The sequence below is a fragment of the Talpa europaea genome, assembly GCF_964194135.1.
Source record: "Talpa europaea genome assembly, chromosome: 1".
In the NCBI taxonomy this organism is placed as follows: Eukaryota; Metazoa; Chordata; class Mammalia; order Eulipotyphla; family Talpidae; genus Talpa; species Talpa europaea.
In genome coordinates, this window is record NC_140073.1 from 49392809 (window position 1) to 49408429 (window position 15621).

A 15621-nucleotide genomic window follows, 5' to 3' on the forward strand; every position below is an offset into this window, starting at 1 on the left:
CCTTCTTCTCTCCACCAGGTCTGATGAGGGTGTTGACCTTGACCATATCAATGTCAGAGAGCCTGGTACTTGTTGGCTTCGACATTCACAAGTGCACTGTCGTTCATCTTCTTCATGGCTGAGGGAAGTTATGATATGATAACTTACCACTATGATAGCATAGTGGTCAAGCTTGTTCCTCCTGGGAGCACTCATCTAAGGATATCTGGGTTGCCTTCCGTGTTGCAAAGTTTCTTAGGCCTCCAAAGAGTGGGTGACGTGCTGCTATTTTTCTTGTGGTTGTGGATACCTTTCAGCACTGCTTCCTTGGCCTTCAAAGCTTTTGCTTTTGCTTTGGTTTTGGCTTTGGTAGGGGTAAGGGCCTTTCTTATTTACTTTCAGCATCATCTTTTTTTTTCCTTTTTAAAATTTTTTTATTTTTAAAGATTTATTTATTTATGCATACAAGAACTGGGGTACAGGCCAGAGGTGGAGGGGGGGAGAGGATTCACCAGAGACAGACCGGGGAACAGAACAGGCAGACTGACTGAAATACACTGCTGAGGGGAGCAGCAGGTGAGTCAGGAGCGGTCTGCTGCGCCATGTGGGTCACCTTCCCGGCTGGCTGGGGGATTGAACTCATGCTGCAGTGGCTGTGCACAGCCTCATAGGTTGTGTCTCAACCCCCTGTGTGACCAGGGAGGCTGTCTTTTTAAATTTTTTTTTTTTTACATCATTGTTCATTTTTAAACAATATTTGCTTCCCCCCACTCCCTCAGGTGTAGTCACCATAGAGTTTCCTTCACCAATGCACCCGTGCACCATCACCTCAGTCCCCTGTGCTCCTCCCTCCCTCAGCATCATCCTTGTGAAAAAATTTAATCTATTTTAAATTAATTTCTGTGTATGGAGTTAAGCATGTATTTTATTTCATTTCCTTTGTTCAAGAGGCCAACCATATTTCCCAGCACTGTTTATTAAAGAGGCCACCTTTTCTCCATTGCACTGTGGTCTTCCTCCTTTGCCAAAAATGAACTATCTATATTTGTGTGTGTTTATTTCTGGGCTTTCTGTTCTATTCCACTGGTCTGAGTTTCTATTTTTGTTCTAATACCATACTATTTTGGTTGCTGTTGTGTAGTATAATTTGAAGTAAAGAAGTATGATACCTCCATTTTTCTTCCTTTCACTCAAGATTGCTTTAGCTATTCAGGACCTTATGTGATTCCATATAAATTTTATAATTTCTTATTTTCTAGAAAAAAGTCATTGGTATCTTGATAGGTATTGCATTGAATCTATAAATTGCTTTAGGTAATCGGATCATTTTAGTAATGTTAACTGTTCTAATCCATGAGCACAGAATATCTTTCCATTTCTTTGTGTCTTATTTCCTTTCACAGAGTTTCATAGTTTTTAATACATAGCTCCTTCACCTTCTTTGTTAAGTTTACTCCTAAGTATCATGATTTTTGGTGTAATTGTAAATGGGATTGTGTCTCTTTCTTCTAACATTATTTGCATATAGAAATACAGCTGATTTTGTGTATTGATTTTTGTATCCTACCAATGCTAGAAGGGAGGAAATCAAGAAAACAATCCCATTTACAATCACATATAAAATAACTAAATACCTAAGAGTAAATATAACAAAAGAAGCAAAGGACCTGTACTTTGAAAACTACAAGACATTGATAAAAAGAAAAAGAAGACATAAAGAACTGGAAAGATATTACCTGCTCATGGATTGGGAGAATTAACATTATTAAAATGGCCATCTTACCCAAACCAATATACAGACTCAATGCAATCCCTATCCGAGTTTCAATGCATTCTCTAAAGACTTAGAATACTAAAAAAAAAAAAAAAAGACATAGAATAAGCATTACTGAAATTCATATGGAACAATAAAAGACTACAAATAGTCAAAGCAATCCTGACACAAGGAAGAGCAATGGTATCACACCCCCAGGCTCCAAACTATACTGCAAAGCTATAGTATTCAAACAGTATGGTACTAGAATAACACATACACACAGAGATGAATGGAATATAATTGATAGCCAAGAAATAAACCAACACTTTGATAGATAATGCATGACAATGGAGACATGTGTACTGGCAAAAGGAAAAGTCTCTTCAACAAATGGTGTTGGAATAATTGGACAGCCACATACAAAAGAATAATGCTAGAACATTATCTCACACTATATATAAACATTAAAAATGGATTAAAGACATGCATGTAATAAGACCTGAAACTATAAAATAAATAAAAGAAAGCATAGGTATAATACTCCATGACATTGACTTCAGTGGATTCTTTTAGATTCATCTCTAACAGCAAGAAAAACAGAGGAGAACATAAACAAACGGGACTACATCACATTAAAAAGCTTCCACTCAGTGAAAGAAACTTTCACTGAAAAAAAGACACCCTATTAAATAGGAAAAAATGTTTGCTCATCATACATCTAATAAGGGGCTGATAGTCAAGATCTACAAAGAATTCATGCATATCATCAAAAAGAAAACAAATAACCCAATCCAAAAAAGTGTTAAAGAACTAAACAGGCACTTCTCCAAAGAAGACATATAGATGGTTAGTAGACAACGGAAAATGTTCATCATCACTTATCAACAGGGAAATGCAAATCAAAACCACAATGAGTTACCACCTCACACCTGTGAGAACATATCAAAAAGTAGAAACAAGTGGGCAAGGACTTGAGAAAAAGGAATCTTGTGCTGTTAATAAGGATGTAGATTAGTCCAGCCCCTATGGAAAACAGTATGGAAGCTTTTCAAAACATTAAAAATAGATCTACCATAAAATTCAGTAATTCCAGGGTCTCCCCGGTGGCTCAGAGGTTGAGTGCTGGGTTGCGAAGCTGCCCGCAGCCTCTGCAGCGCCGGTTCGATGCCCGGCAGGGCGAGGGTCCCACATGGCACGCAGACTTCTCCTGCCGCCCACTGTTCCCCTCAGCAGTGTACTTCGTTACTCTGCCTGTTCTACTCTCCACTCTGGCTCTGGTGAATTCTCTCACCCTCCTGTGCCTCTGTACCCAGTGCTTGTATAAATAAATAAATAAATATTAAAAAAAAAAAAAAGAATACATTTAAAAAAAGAATTCAGTAATTCCACTCTTAGGTATCTACACAAAGAATGCAAAAATACTAATTTGAAGGAATACATACACTCCTATGTTCACTGTAACACTATTTACAACAGTCAATTTATGGCAACAACCTAAGTGCCCAAGGACAGATGAGTAGATTAAGAAGATGTGGTATATATACACAATGGAATACTTCTCAAATATAAAAAAAAAGATGAGCTCTTGTCATTTGTAACAACATGCTATGCTAAGCTAGATACGTCAAAAGGAAAAAGAAAAATATTATATAGTTTCACTTTTATGTGGAATATACAGAAACAAAACAAATGGCCAGACAAAACCAAACCAATAACATATCCCCCAGCAATATGACTGTAGAACTCAGTCTACCAGAGAGGGAGTGGGTAGGCGGTGAGGCAAGTATGGATGGCGCGCAATAGACTATGGTGGGTACCTAGTTGGTGGGTATGGTGTGATCCTTTGCCTCTGAATCATTTACGGGTGCTGTAAACCAATGTTACCTAAACAAACAAACAAACAAAATGATAAAGACAAGAAGAGAAACAGGTAGGGAAGAGAAGAGCAGGTAATTGTGAAAAACAGACAATGGAGAAGGCTCAAAGGTAGGAGTGGGTCACCTGGATGATGGGGGACACACAAGCAAGAACTTTTTAGTGAAGCTCCTTAACAGTGTAGTCTGTCATGAAAGGTAGCGAGCACCTGTTAATGGTTCCCCTCAGAGGGTAAGTTCCTTAACCCTCTGGGAACCTAGACTTTTGGTGAGAAGCCTGTTCTTTGTGAAGTGTGGCAGGCAGGAAGGTTTTCTTGGAGGAGAGAGTAATGGAAACCTGGTGAGAAAGCTCGTCTGCTGAGGGTGGGCTGGGCATCCAGAGTGGGAACTTCTCGTTATAATAATGGCTCAGTCAAACATCTTACCTCAGAGCTAATTCTTACCCAAACATTACTTAGTTTACAACAATGTGAAACATACATTCTTACATCCTCACAATGCCTTAGACATAGCGAGGGCTCAAAATTATCTATCCAAATAAGACACAAACTGAAGAGGGAAAATTCCAGATATGAATCTGACAATGACTGCCACAGTTAACGCTGCAGAGTTGTTGTTTTTTTCCCCACTGACTATTTATATTTAGTATGGAAGCATCATTTCTCACAATTAAACTGTTGACTGAACCATGAGTCCCTGGAAGGGTGCTACCACTGTTAAATACTCTGGTTTTGACAGAACAAACTAAATTTTCTAACATCTATTAAGGTAACCAGGCAACACTGACGCATAACCGGCCTATTACTGCACATCGAATGTTAGCCCAAAAGAAAGCATATGTCTAAATCACACCCTCAGGGCAGCAATTACAGTATTATGATATCCTCTTCTACAGGTCACTTCCTGCATCACAATTATCATTACTAATGGCTGCCAGTCTCTGCTCTGCAGATGATGCTATTTTGGTGTTAGATCCATGCCATTAAAGTACCATCGTTTTTATAGTAATGGTGTGAGTAAGCAAATCACATAATGAAAGAAATACATGTTAAAAAATAAGTTAAACCAACCAGTTTAAAACTACTGCTATAGGAAAAGATCAAATGTTAAATAGATCAAGATAATCTTAGAATTAAATTAGACAAAACTAACTTAAAACTATTTGATTTCAATATGGATTGTTTTTAAATACAGATTCAGTGTACCTTGTATGCAGATACCCTCTTCTAACAAACCACACATAGTATTTATTTAGGTATTATTTCGTAAGTATTAAAAAGGTGAATAAGTTCTATTTGCTACCTTAAGAGTTTAATGGACCTCTACCACAGAATTAAAGGGAAAGAAACAAAGACTAGGAGACAAGGCAATATGGAGGCAGAAAGACAAAGAACAACTAAGCTAGATTTTAAGAAAGCCTTATTAGCAAAAATGAGAAGATGTTTCTTCTCCTAGAAAAATCTTCAGAGATAGAAATGTAAACAGAAAACCTTCCATTTCAGTTGCACAGATTCTATGCAAGAAAAGGATGTTAATTTCCTAGTGAAATGTGTGAACTAAATCTCATCTCTCAAATGAAGATTAACTGTATATCGACAACATAAAATCAAGGATTGACAAGATAAAATGGATGAAATTTTAGAAGTTAAAGAATACATGAAAGCATGACTTTACTGTGATACAAAGAATGTGGCACATTCACCTTAAATTTTAAAAATATAAAAGAACAATTTGAATGTCAAAAAATAACAATAGCAATATGTTATTATTTATTAAATAATAGATAGGAAGGGAGGGATAGCTTTTTTATAGATTGCCAACCAATAACACAAAGAGTAACAGAAAACCATCATTTTGCAATAATCAGAGCAATAACTGACTTAGCAAGTTATTAACTGTTGCTAAATAGTGAGTAAAAGTTTGATGGGGAAGAGGATATTTTACATAATCTCAAAGTATCTCCCCACTAACTATTAATCCCAAGGAAAAAAAGTAACTACAATGAAAAACCTGGCAGACAGAATCTTAACCAAGTATTAAAGTTAACAACATCAGTAAGGTTCATCTGTGCCTCAGGACATGTTACAGTGAGAACACAGTATCAATTATGCTATATTTCTATCAAAATATATAACTTGAATGTAAACAGAGGGAATACCAGATAAGCCCAGGCTGAAAGACATTCTATAAAATAGCCTCTACTCTTCAAAAATATCAAATTCATAGAAGACAAAGAATGAAGGAACTTTCCAAATTAAAGAAGAAATACTAAATGCAATGTGTGCTCCTGGACCAGAAAAACAAAAATTATGTGAAGGATGATTGAATTTCCTGATTTTGAAAACTGTATTACGGTTATGAAATAACGCGCTCCTTAAGAAATAGACACTTAAGTGTTAACATTAGAGGAAAAGAGGCATGATGTTTGCAATTTATTCTTAAATGGTTCAGGAAAGAAGAATATTTATATGTAAAGAGATAATAAACCAAATGTGGGAAATGTTAATGATTGATGAATCAGGAAGGGCATATGGAAATACTTCATACTATTTTTGTGATGGGGGTGGGGGATAAGTTTTAAATTGCTAGGGTGTTTGGGCCTCCCCGGTGGCGCAGCGGTTGAGCGCTGGGTTGGGAAGCTGCCCACGGCCTCTGCGGCGCCGGTTCGATCCCCGGCTGCTCCCCGGCCACCGGAGGAGGGTCCCACATGGCGCGCAGACCTCTCCTGCCGCCCGCTGCTCCCCTCAGCAGTGTACTTCGGTCCTTCTGCCTGCTCTGCTCCCCGCTCTGGCTCGGGTGAATTCTCTCACCCTCCCGCGCTTCTGACTGTACCCAGTGCATGTATAAACAAAACAAACAAACAAATAAAACATGCCTCTATAAAAAAAATAAAAATACTTATATTTAAAAAAAAAAATAAATAAATTGCTAGGGTGTTTGGATTTTGTCCCACACCCCAACCCAACTGGCATGTCAGCTAGAAACCTTGGAACCATTCTCAACAATTCCTTCACCCTCATCTCAAACTCAATCACTAAATTCTGTCAATTTTACTTCCTAAATATTTATCAAATCACTACCTGTTATCTACCCAAAACACTTCAATGGCTTCTCAACAAGACCTACAAAATCCTGCACTTTGCCTCATGATTCTTAAATGGTTGTGGTCTCAGAATTTCTTTACAGTCTTAAAAACTATTAAAGAGCTTTCATATATGTGAGTTAGGTCTATCAATACTAACTGAATTAGGAATTTTAAAAAAATTTTAATTTTTCTTTATTAATTCCTTTACAATTACTCATATCTGTTTCAATAATCTGTAACAAAACAATATATTGTTTTTTCTGAAGTATGTGAAAAAAATCTAGTCTCTTAAAAATATGTAGTTGAAAAGGCAGATACACAAAGGTTTCTCAGAACCCTTGAGAATCCTAGGGACACTAGGATACTATTCTTACTGCTATTTTTTAAATTTTTCTAACTTAGTATGTCTACCATGGGATCTTTGTGCATGCTGATTCGTTGTCTAGAAACTTTCCCCACACACTCCTTTATTCACTTTGCTTTATTCTTACCAGGCCTCAAGATCTTAAAAGTCTAAGCTCAACTATCATTTCCTCTAAAAAACTCTCTTTGGATTCCCTAATTAAGTAAAGCCCTACCTCCACATGCACTATATCCCTCTTTGGGGGTAATTAAAACCATTTTAATTAGGAAACCCAACCCTAATCTTATCTGCTTGACATATTATTTGTGTCTCAAAACCTAAGTGGGATGACATCTATTCTAGGTGCTCCCTTAATAGTTATCTCACCCCCAGACTTTTTCCACACCTTCCTATGAGCAATGTTTGTATCTCACATCCTTGTTATTGCAAAAAAACAAAAACAAAAACAAAAACAAAAAAAACCGATAATGTATTATTTATCTTTTATAAGATTATGAACTCATTAGTTTCTTAAATATTGGAATCTCATTCCCCAAAGAAAGATGAGAGATGGCTGGCTTATAAGCATGTGAAAAGATGCTTAATATCATTAATCACTAATGGTTACACAATAGTAAGTCAAAACCATGAGATACCACTTCATAGTTATTAGGATAGCAACAATCAGAAGAGGAGGAAGAGGAGGAAAAGGAAAAATGCTGGCAAGGACACAGAGAAACTGGAACCCTGGTGCAGTGCTGGTGATAATGTAAATGGTGCAGCCACTATGCAAAACTGAGTCAGTTCCTCAGAAATTAAAAATAAAATTACTATGTGAACCTGTAATTCTACTTCTGGTTATATACCTGTATTAGTCTGTATGAGGTGACACTGCTAAACACACAGGTTGGGTCACTTAAAAACAAGAGGATGTTGGGCCTCCCTGGTGGCGCAAGGGGTTAAGACGCAACCTATGAAGCTGGCCGCAACCTATGAAGCTGGCCGCAGCCTCTGCAGCATGAGTTGGATCCCCTGGCCAGCCAGGGAGCAACCCACATGGCACAGCAGACCTCTCCTGACTCACCCGCTGCTCCCCTCAGCAGTGTACTTTGGTCAATTTGCCTGTTCTGTTCCCCGCTCTGTCTCGGGTGGATCCTCTCACCACCAGCATCTCTGGCCTGTACCCCAGTTCTTGTATGCATAAATAAATCTTGAAAAAAAAAAAAAAAGAAATGGGGGCCTTCCTGGTGGTGCAAGGGGTTAAGATGCAACCTATGAAGCTATCCGCAGCCACTGCAGCACAAGTTCAATCCCCGGCCAGGGAGCCACCCACATGGCGCAGCAGACCTCTCGACTCACCCGCTGCTCCCCTCAGCAATGTACTTTAGTCAATCTGCCTGCTCTGTTTGCCACTCTGTCTCTGGTGAATTCCCTCACCCCCACACCTCTGCCTGTACCCCAGTTCTTGTATGTATAAATAAATAAATCTTAAAAAAAAAAAAAAAAGAGAATGTTACCTTCTCAAAGTTCTGGATGTAGAAAGTCCAAGATAAAAAGCCCATGTTCATAGCAGCATTATTCACAAAGCCAAAAGAAGGAAGCAACCCAAGTGTTCATCAAAAGATAAATGGATAAACAATATGTGGAATACTATTCAAGATTAAACAGGAACAAAATTCTGACAGATGATACAACATGGATGAACTTTAAGGACATGCTATATAGAATGAATAACTGTATTTCCTCAAAATTCATATGTTGAAATTCAATCCCCAATGTGATGGTATTATGATATGGGGCCTTTGGGGAGTTATTAATTCATGAGAGTAGACTCTCATAAATGGGAATCAGTGCCCTTATAAAACAGACCCCAGGGAGCTCTCTTTTCCCACCTACTAAGTGAGGACACAGCAAAAAGACAAACATCTATAATCCGGGAAGCAAGACTTCACCAGATACCAAATCTGCTGGTGCCTCTATCTTGGATTTCCCAGCCTCTACAAATGTGAAAAATAATTAATTGCTGTTAAAATCATCAAGTTTATGGTATTTTTGTAAAGCCTGCCCAAACTGAGACAGGTCATTACACTAAGTAAAATAAGTCAAACACAAAAGAATATTATATGATTCCATTTATATGAGGTAAACAGAGTCAAAATCAAAAACTGAAAATACAATGGTGGTTGCAGGTGGTGGAAATGAGGAATTGTTTAATAGGTACAGAGTTTTATCCGTTTTGCAAACTGGAGAGAGTTTTGTGATGATGGTGATGATAGAACACTGAGAATAGACTGAGATGTACACTTTAAAGTTTTACAAAGATAAACAAATTTTGTTATGTATATTTTACTGTAATTTGAAAAAAATTCAACAAAAAATTGAAGATTTACACGTTAAAGATTATCCTGCAATTCCATTCCTCAGTATATATCCAAGATAACTGAAACATATATCCAAACAAAAAATTTATAAACATATCACAGCAGCATTATTCACAATAGCCAGAAAGTGGAAACAATTCAAATGCTGATACAGTTACAATTCACCAAACGGTGAATTGTTTTTCATAAATGGCTTTATTGAAATAATTCACCTACCAGGCAATTCATACTGTTAATGTGTACAATTTAATGGCTTTTAGTATATGTACAATCATCACAATTTTCCAACATTTTCAATAATTTTATTCTGAATATTTTATTTTATTTTTTAATTTTTTGTATTTTATTTTATATATTTTTTACATCATTTTCATTTTTCATTTTTGCACAATGTATGCATTTTCATCTTGGTTATATTCCCTATATAATTCCCACCCCCCTTATTTTCACCCTAATCCCTCCTCCCTGTGTGTCTCTGGTTTATAGTTGCTTGTTGATTTTGATTTTTACTTTATTATAATTAGTCTTTTTCCTGGTCCCTTATTTAGGTTTCCTAAATTCCTGCTATAAGTGAGACCATTTGGTATTTTTCCACTCCTAGGTATTTACTCAAAGGACACAGAATCATTAATTCAAACGGGTACCTGCACCCCTATGTTTATAGCAGCACTATTTACAATAGCTACGCTATGGAAACAACCCAAATGCCCAAAAATAGGTGACTGGATCAAGATGTGGTACACACACACAATGGAATATTACTCAGCAATCAAAAAAAGACAAACTCATGCAATTTGCAGCAACATGGATGGAGCTGAAAGGGATCATGCTCAGTGAAATAAGCCAGAAAGAAAGAGAAAAATGCCAGATGGTCTCACTCATCAATTTTCTTAGGATTTATTTATTTATGCATACAAGAACTGGGATACAGGCCAGTGGCACAGGGAGTGAGAGGATTCACCAAAGACAGAGTGGGGAACAAAACAGACTGACTGAAATACACTGCTGAGGGGAGCAGTGGGCAGTCAGGAGAGGTCTGCGGTGCCATGTGGGTCACCTCCCTGGCCGGGGATTGAACTCGCGCCGCAGTGGCTGCAGACTGCTTCATAGTGCTATGACTTAACCCCTTGAGCCACCAGGGATGCCCCCATTTTCATCATTTCAACAACCCATCCATCTATCCATCCCTGCCCTCAGTAACCACTAATCAATTTTCTGTCTCTATAGGTTCTGCTATTATAGAAATTTCAACTAAACACAACTATATATGTGGTCTTTTATGACTGGCTTTTTCACTTAGTATATCTTCAAGATTCATGCAGATAGTAACACGTGTCAATATCTCATTCCTCTTGATGGTCAAAGAATATTCAACTGCATTGTTTTTTATCCATCAGTTGCTGAAATAGTCATCTATTTCTACCTTTTGACTATAAGAAATACTGCTGCAACAAACATTCACAAGTTTTTGTGTCAAAACATGTTTCAGTTCTCTTAGTAGATAATTACAAGGAGAATTGCTGGATCATATCTACTCATAGCTATGAATTATAGATAATCTTTATTTTTGAATCTGCAATGTGACAGATCTGCCATTTACAAATTATTCAAAAAAATTTTTTTTGAATTGCATTAGTTTATTATAAAAGTGACAAATTATTTATATGATGAAAGATTTCAGAACTTTGGTGGATTGGGCAGCTTCATATGATGTCATTTCAACCATGATTTCAGTCAACAGATTTTCCAAGAATGTTACCATCTCCTTGTTGTCTAAAATTACTTTGGTGCCTCCATATTCTGGGGGAAAAACTTTATCTCCAACTTTCACAGTAACTGGTTAACTTTATCCACCCTTTCCTTTAGAGTCTGACAGCTACTACTATTGCTTACAGCACTTTTCCTTGAGATATTTCTGGAAGCATAATGCCTTCTTTGAATAGAGTTTCAGCTGTACTCCTTTCAAATAACATTTGATCAAAGAGGGGAAGAAACTTTCTAACTGCTTGTCCTGCTATAACTCGGGTCACCACAGAGGAGTCAAGTTCAAATTTTTACCCCATCATGCACCTCTACAGATGTTGGAGAAACACATTAAAAACCCCATGAGAAACTGGCAAAGAACGTTAAGTTCATTCTCAAGAAAGGAAATACAAAAGACAAACAAATAGGAAGCCTCCTATTAATCTTTTAAAAAGGAAATAAAAAAAATTAAACTCTACTTGCCTCCTACCAAATTAACAAGTTTATCTCGTTTTTAAACATGAATAACCTAGAATGACACAGTGAACTTAGGTACTTTCATATACTGCCAGTGGACATATAAACTTGAATACTTTGGAAAACAATTTAGCCAAAAGGCTTTTAAAAAATCTTTAAATGCTTTGAACTAGTAAATCTACTTGTGACAATCTGTATTTAGGAAATAACCCCAAACACAGAAATTATTTTAGATTAACAGTATTTGCTGCCAAATAATTTATAATTAAAAAATGGTTAAACTGTCCAGTAATAGGAGAATAAGGTTAGATAAAATATGGCTTAACTACTGGACAAAATACCATGTATTCATTAAAAATGTTCACAAATATTTATAATGTATGGAAAATACTTCCATTACAATGTCACTGATAAAGCAAAAATAAAGAACATGATTATAGTTTTGTGTTTAAATAAAAAAGCAATACATTTTTACAGTATTGCTTATATATACAAAAAAGTATATGCATTTATTTATCAGAAAAAAATCAACATAAAAAAGTTTTCCCAAAAACTGGATTGCTACATGCAAAAGAATGAAGCTTGACTACTACCTCACACCATGCACAAAAACCAACTCAAACTGGATTAAAGAGCTAGACATAAGACCTGAAACCATAAAATATATAGAAGGAAATATAGGCGAAACACTACATGACATTCACCTCAGCAACATCTTTAAAAACTCATCATCCGAAGCAGTGATAGCGAAGGCAAAGATAAACAACTGGGACTACATCAAATTAAAGAGCTTAGAGAAGTACAGCAAAAGAGACAGTAACCCACTGGGAGAAAATTTTTGCACACAACACTAATGATAGAGGACTGATCACAAAAATCTACAAAGAGCTGAAGGGACTCAACAAAAACAAAGTAAATAACCCAGTCAAAAAATGAAATGGGTTCACTCATAGCAGGAATTTAGAAAACCTAAATAAGGGACCAGGAAAAAGACTTGGCAATACTCAGAAAGATTTAGGATGGAGTTAGGAGGATTTTACAGCTCAGGCAACCTTTCCAGATAATACAATACTGCTCAAGTAAGAAGTAACACTCCATCGAACCATTGTACTCTTACCTTGCAGGCTACATCAACTAAGCGCATCTGGATAGCTTGATTCTCTGGGAGTTTAGTGCCAATTGCAAGTAAAGTATCCAACAGTTGAGCAAGGACTTGATGAGACTCTAAAAAGGAAGATGGAAAGTTGGGTTGTAGGATTTCAGAAGGAGATCATAGTAAAAGCTAAATGTACATAGATTTTTAAAAAATGTATTATTTTTATCAGCTAAGTTCTATTATTTGATCTTTGATTTCACTCAGCTAAAGCTAAGTTATTAAAGGGATCGTGTCTAAAAATTTGAGTCCTCCCTAGGGTTGAGAATAGTGCTCTAAAAATGCTTATTAGTGCTTGACAAATTGAAGGGCTTTTTACTAGCTTCAAGATAAAAGTCCAAATTTCTTAGCAATGCATACAGGTATGTACGCATATATACATACATAACAGTCTCACCATGATATTAACCTTATCTTCCTTTCTAACAGCATATCTTTCAAGCTTCCTCTAGCAATTACTTATAATTTCATGTCACCCCTCACTTTGCGCTCTCTATACCTCTGTCCACACCTGATACTATCCTTAACCCCACACCTCAAGAAGTAGCACCTCCAGTACATTTTCCTTCTTCCCTAAGAACTAACCATTTTCTCCTTCATGCTTTCACTACTCTATATATTTCAACTATAATACTTATTTTCACATCAGACCAAACAAAGAAACTAAAAGATCCTTGAGGGCAAGGACTATGTTTTATTCATCTTTATGTTCTCAGATTCTTTTTTTTTAAAGATTTATACAAGAATTGGGGTACAGGCCAGAGGCATGGGAGGGTTAGCGGGTCCACCAGAGACAGAGTGGGGAGCAGAACAGGCAGACAGATGGACCGAAGACACTGCTGAGGGGAGCGGTGGACGAGACAGGAGAGGTCTGTCGTGGCCAGGAATAGAACCCGCACTGCAGAGGCCATGGACAGCCACACAGCGCTGGGCTCAACCCGCTGCACCACCGGGGAGGCCCTATGTTCTCAGATTCTATGATTTATTAATACTCAATGAATGTTTTGTAAATGTGCAAAGAGCTACATCCAAATAAAACAATATCAATCTTCTTAGCCAGGCTCTCTGCGTTTAAATTCTTGTCTTTGTTCTAAAATATGGCTCATGTAATGCTGGTGGTATACAAGAGGATTTTAGGTGGCATTCAGATCATCTTTTTATGTAAATAACCATGCATATTTTAAATATACATATTAAAAATTAGAGTTAACCCCTATAGATATCACATGACACTAATTTCATTTTAGATTACTACCATATAAAAAATGTCTAGTGAAAACTGTCCACTTTAGTAAAACATCAAGTAAACCATAGTATAGTGTGAAGCAAATAAGTCAAAAATGCTAGATCTGAAATATAAATTAGTAACATTCAAAAACACCAGTTAAATCACTTCGGTAAGATTTCCAGTTAAACATTAGTAGATTGAACACATCTGTTTATCTCTAGTCCTTTCTACTACCTCACATTTAATAAGAGAATTTTAAAAGTATAAACCTACAAGAATAAAGAAACAATAAAAAAGTAAGTAGATGAGAAAAGTCAACAAATTTATGGAGGCAGAAAGCAGATCAAAAACTCTGGCAAGACTGAGAAATCGAATATTAAATGCCTACTGAGGATTATTATCAGAACAAAGCAAATAAATTCTAGCCATTACACCCCAGTAAGATTGAGGAATTGGAGATTTAGAAAAACAAACGAAAAAGGGGAGGTGGGGGAGAGAGGCATGGATTTGTTTGAAGTCTCTATAAGAAGCAACTGGACCCCTCCTCCTTTATGATTCAACACAACCAAGTGACCACTGAAACAGGGGATTTATTCTACATTAAAATCGGACTAGGAAGAATTCAATTTGGGGAGACTGGGAGCTTCTTCTCTGCCCCGGGCCCTGTCTTTCTAGAAGTTGTCACTATAGTGTGGAAGCTTAAGTTGCATAAGCAGAAGCTGCTGGAGCAGGTGGATTTCCCGAAGTGGGAGGTCACTAACCACAACCTGCGTGAACTGCTCCAGCTGCGCCGCTGTAGTGGCGAGGACTACACATGCTACAACCAGCTAGGCAGTGTCGAGGTCGAGCTAGCACAGCACCTGCGCTAGCTGCCCGAGCTAGACAGTTTCATGTGCATGTTTCGGCCCTCCTGCTGGAGGTTCCGTAAGCTCTCAATTTGGTGCAGCTCTCTAGAGCTGTGCAACTCGGTCGCCGCCTGGACCTTCTGCTGTGCCACTGACACCTGTCCACTGTGCTCCTCAAGCTGTGGACGGAGCAGCACTGAGGCATTTGCAGAGAACAGCCACGTATGAGTGGGCCTGGACATGCTTACCCACCATCCCCACCTTCCTTGTCATGCACAGCATGGAGCACACTGTCAGCTGGGTCAACGCTTCCAAGATTAAGATGCATTTGCAGAAGTACAATGAGGAGCACAAAGACTTCGATCTGGATGCCTAGCAGGTTTTGCCATGGCTGCATTTTACCAACAGGAAGACCAAGATCTGATGCTTGAGGTCCCATGAGCACTCTCTCCCCTAGAGTGTGTCAACCAATCATCCATTCTTAAGAACTTGGCTCCTCAGCTGCAGACTCTGCACATAACCAAAACACTGGTGTAGGGTAAGGTAAAAAATCAGGCTTTTCTGCCCTCCCGCCATCAGGATAGATGAGGGAACCCTGTGATCCTGAATGCATGCCTGATGGCGGGCACCTGAAGTGGGTATACCTGTGCTAAGACTGTGCTTTTAAGGGTGGTGTCACGGGGACGCCAGTAGAAGCCGAAAGAGAAGAAGCCCGAAACAGAAGCAGAGAATACCAGAGAGCCCAGATAGTGAAGAT

The 15621-nt window shown here is 37.7% G+C and overlaps 1 protein-coding gene across 3 annotated transcripts in view; it reads right to left on the reverse strand.

The window, feature by feature from the left end:
• INTS4 (integrator complex subunit 4) overlaps positions 1–15621 on the reverse strand; it is a gene marked incomplete at both ends in the record, with an annotated part of 112956 nt that overhangs the window by 79544 nt on the left and 17791 nt on the right. For all 3 annotated transcript variants that reach the window (XM_084228916.1, XM_084228917.1, XM_084228915.1), the window contains one exon: positions 12756–12862. In XM_084228916.1, coding sequence (XP_084085042.1) covers positions 12756–12862 — 107 coding nt within the window. The remainder of the gene's footprint in view (positions 1–12755; positions 12863–15621) is intronic.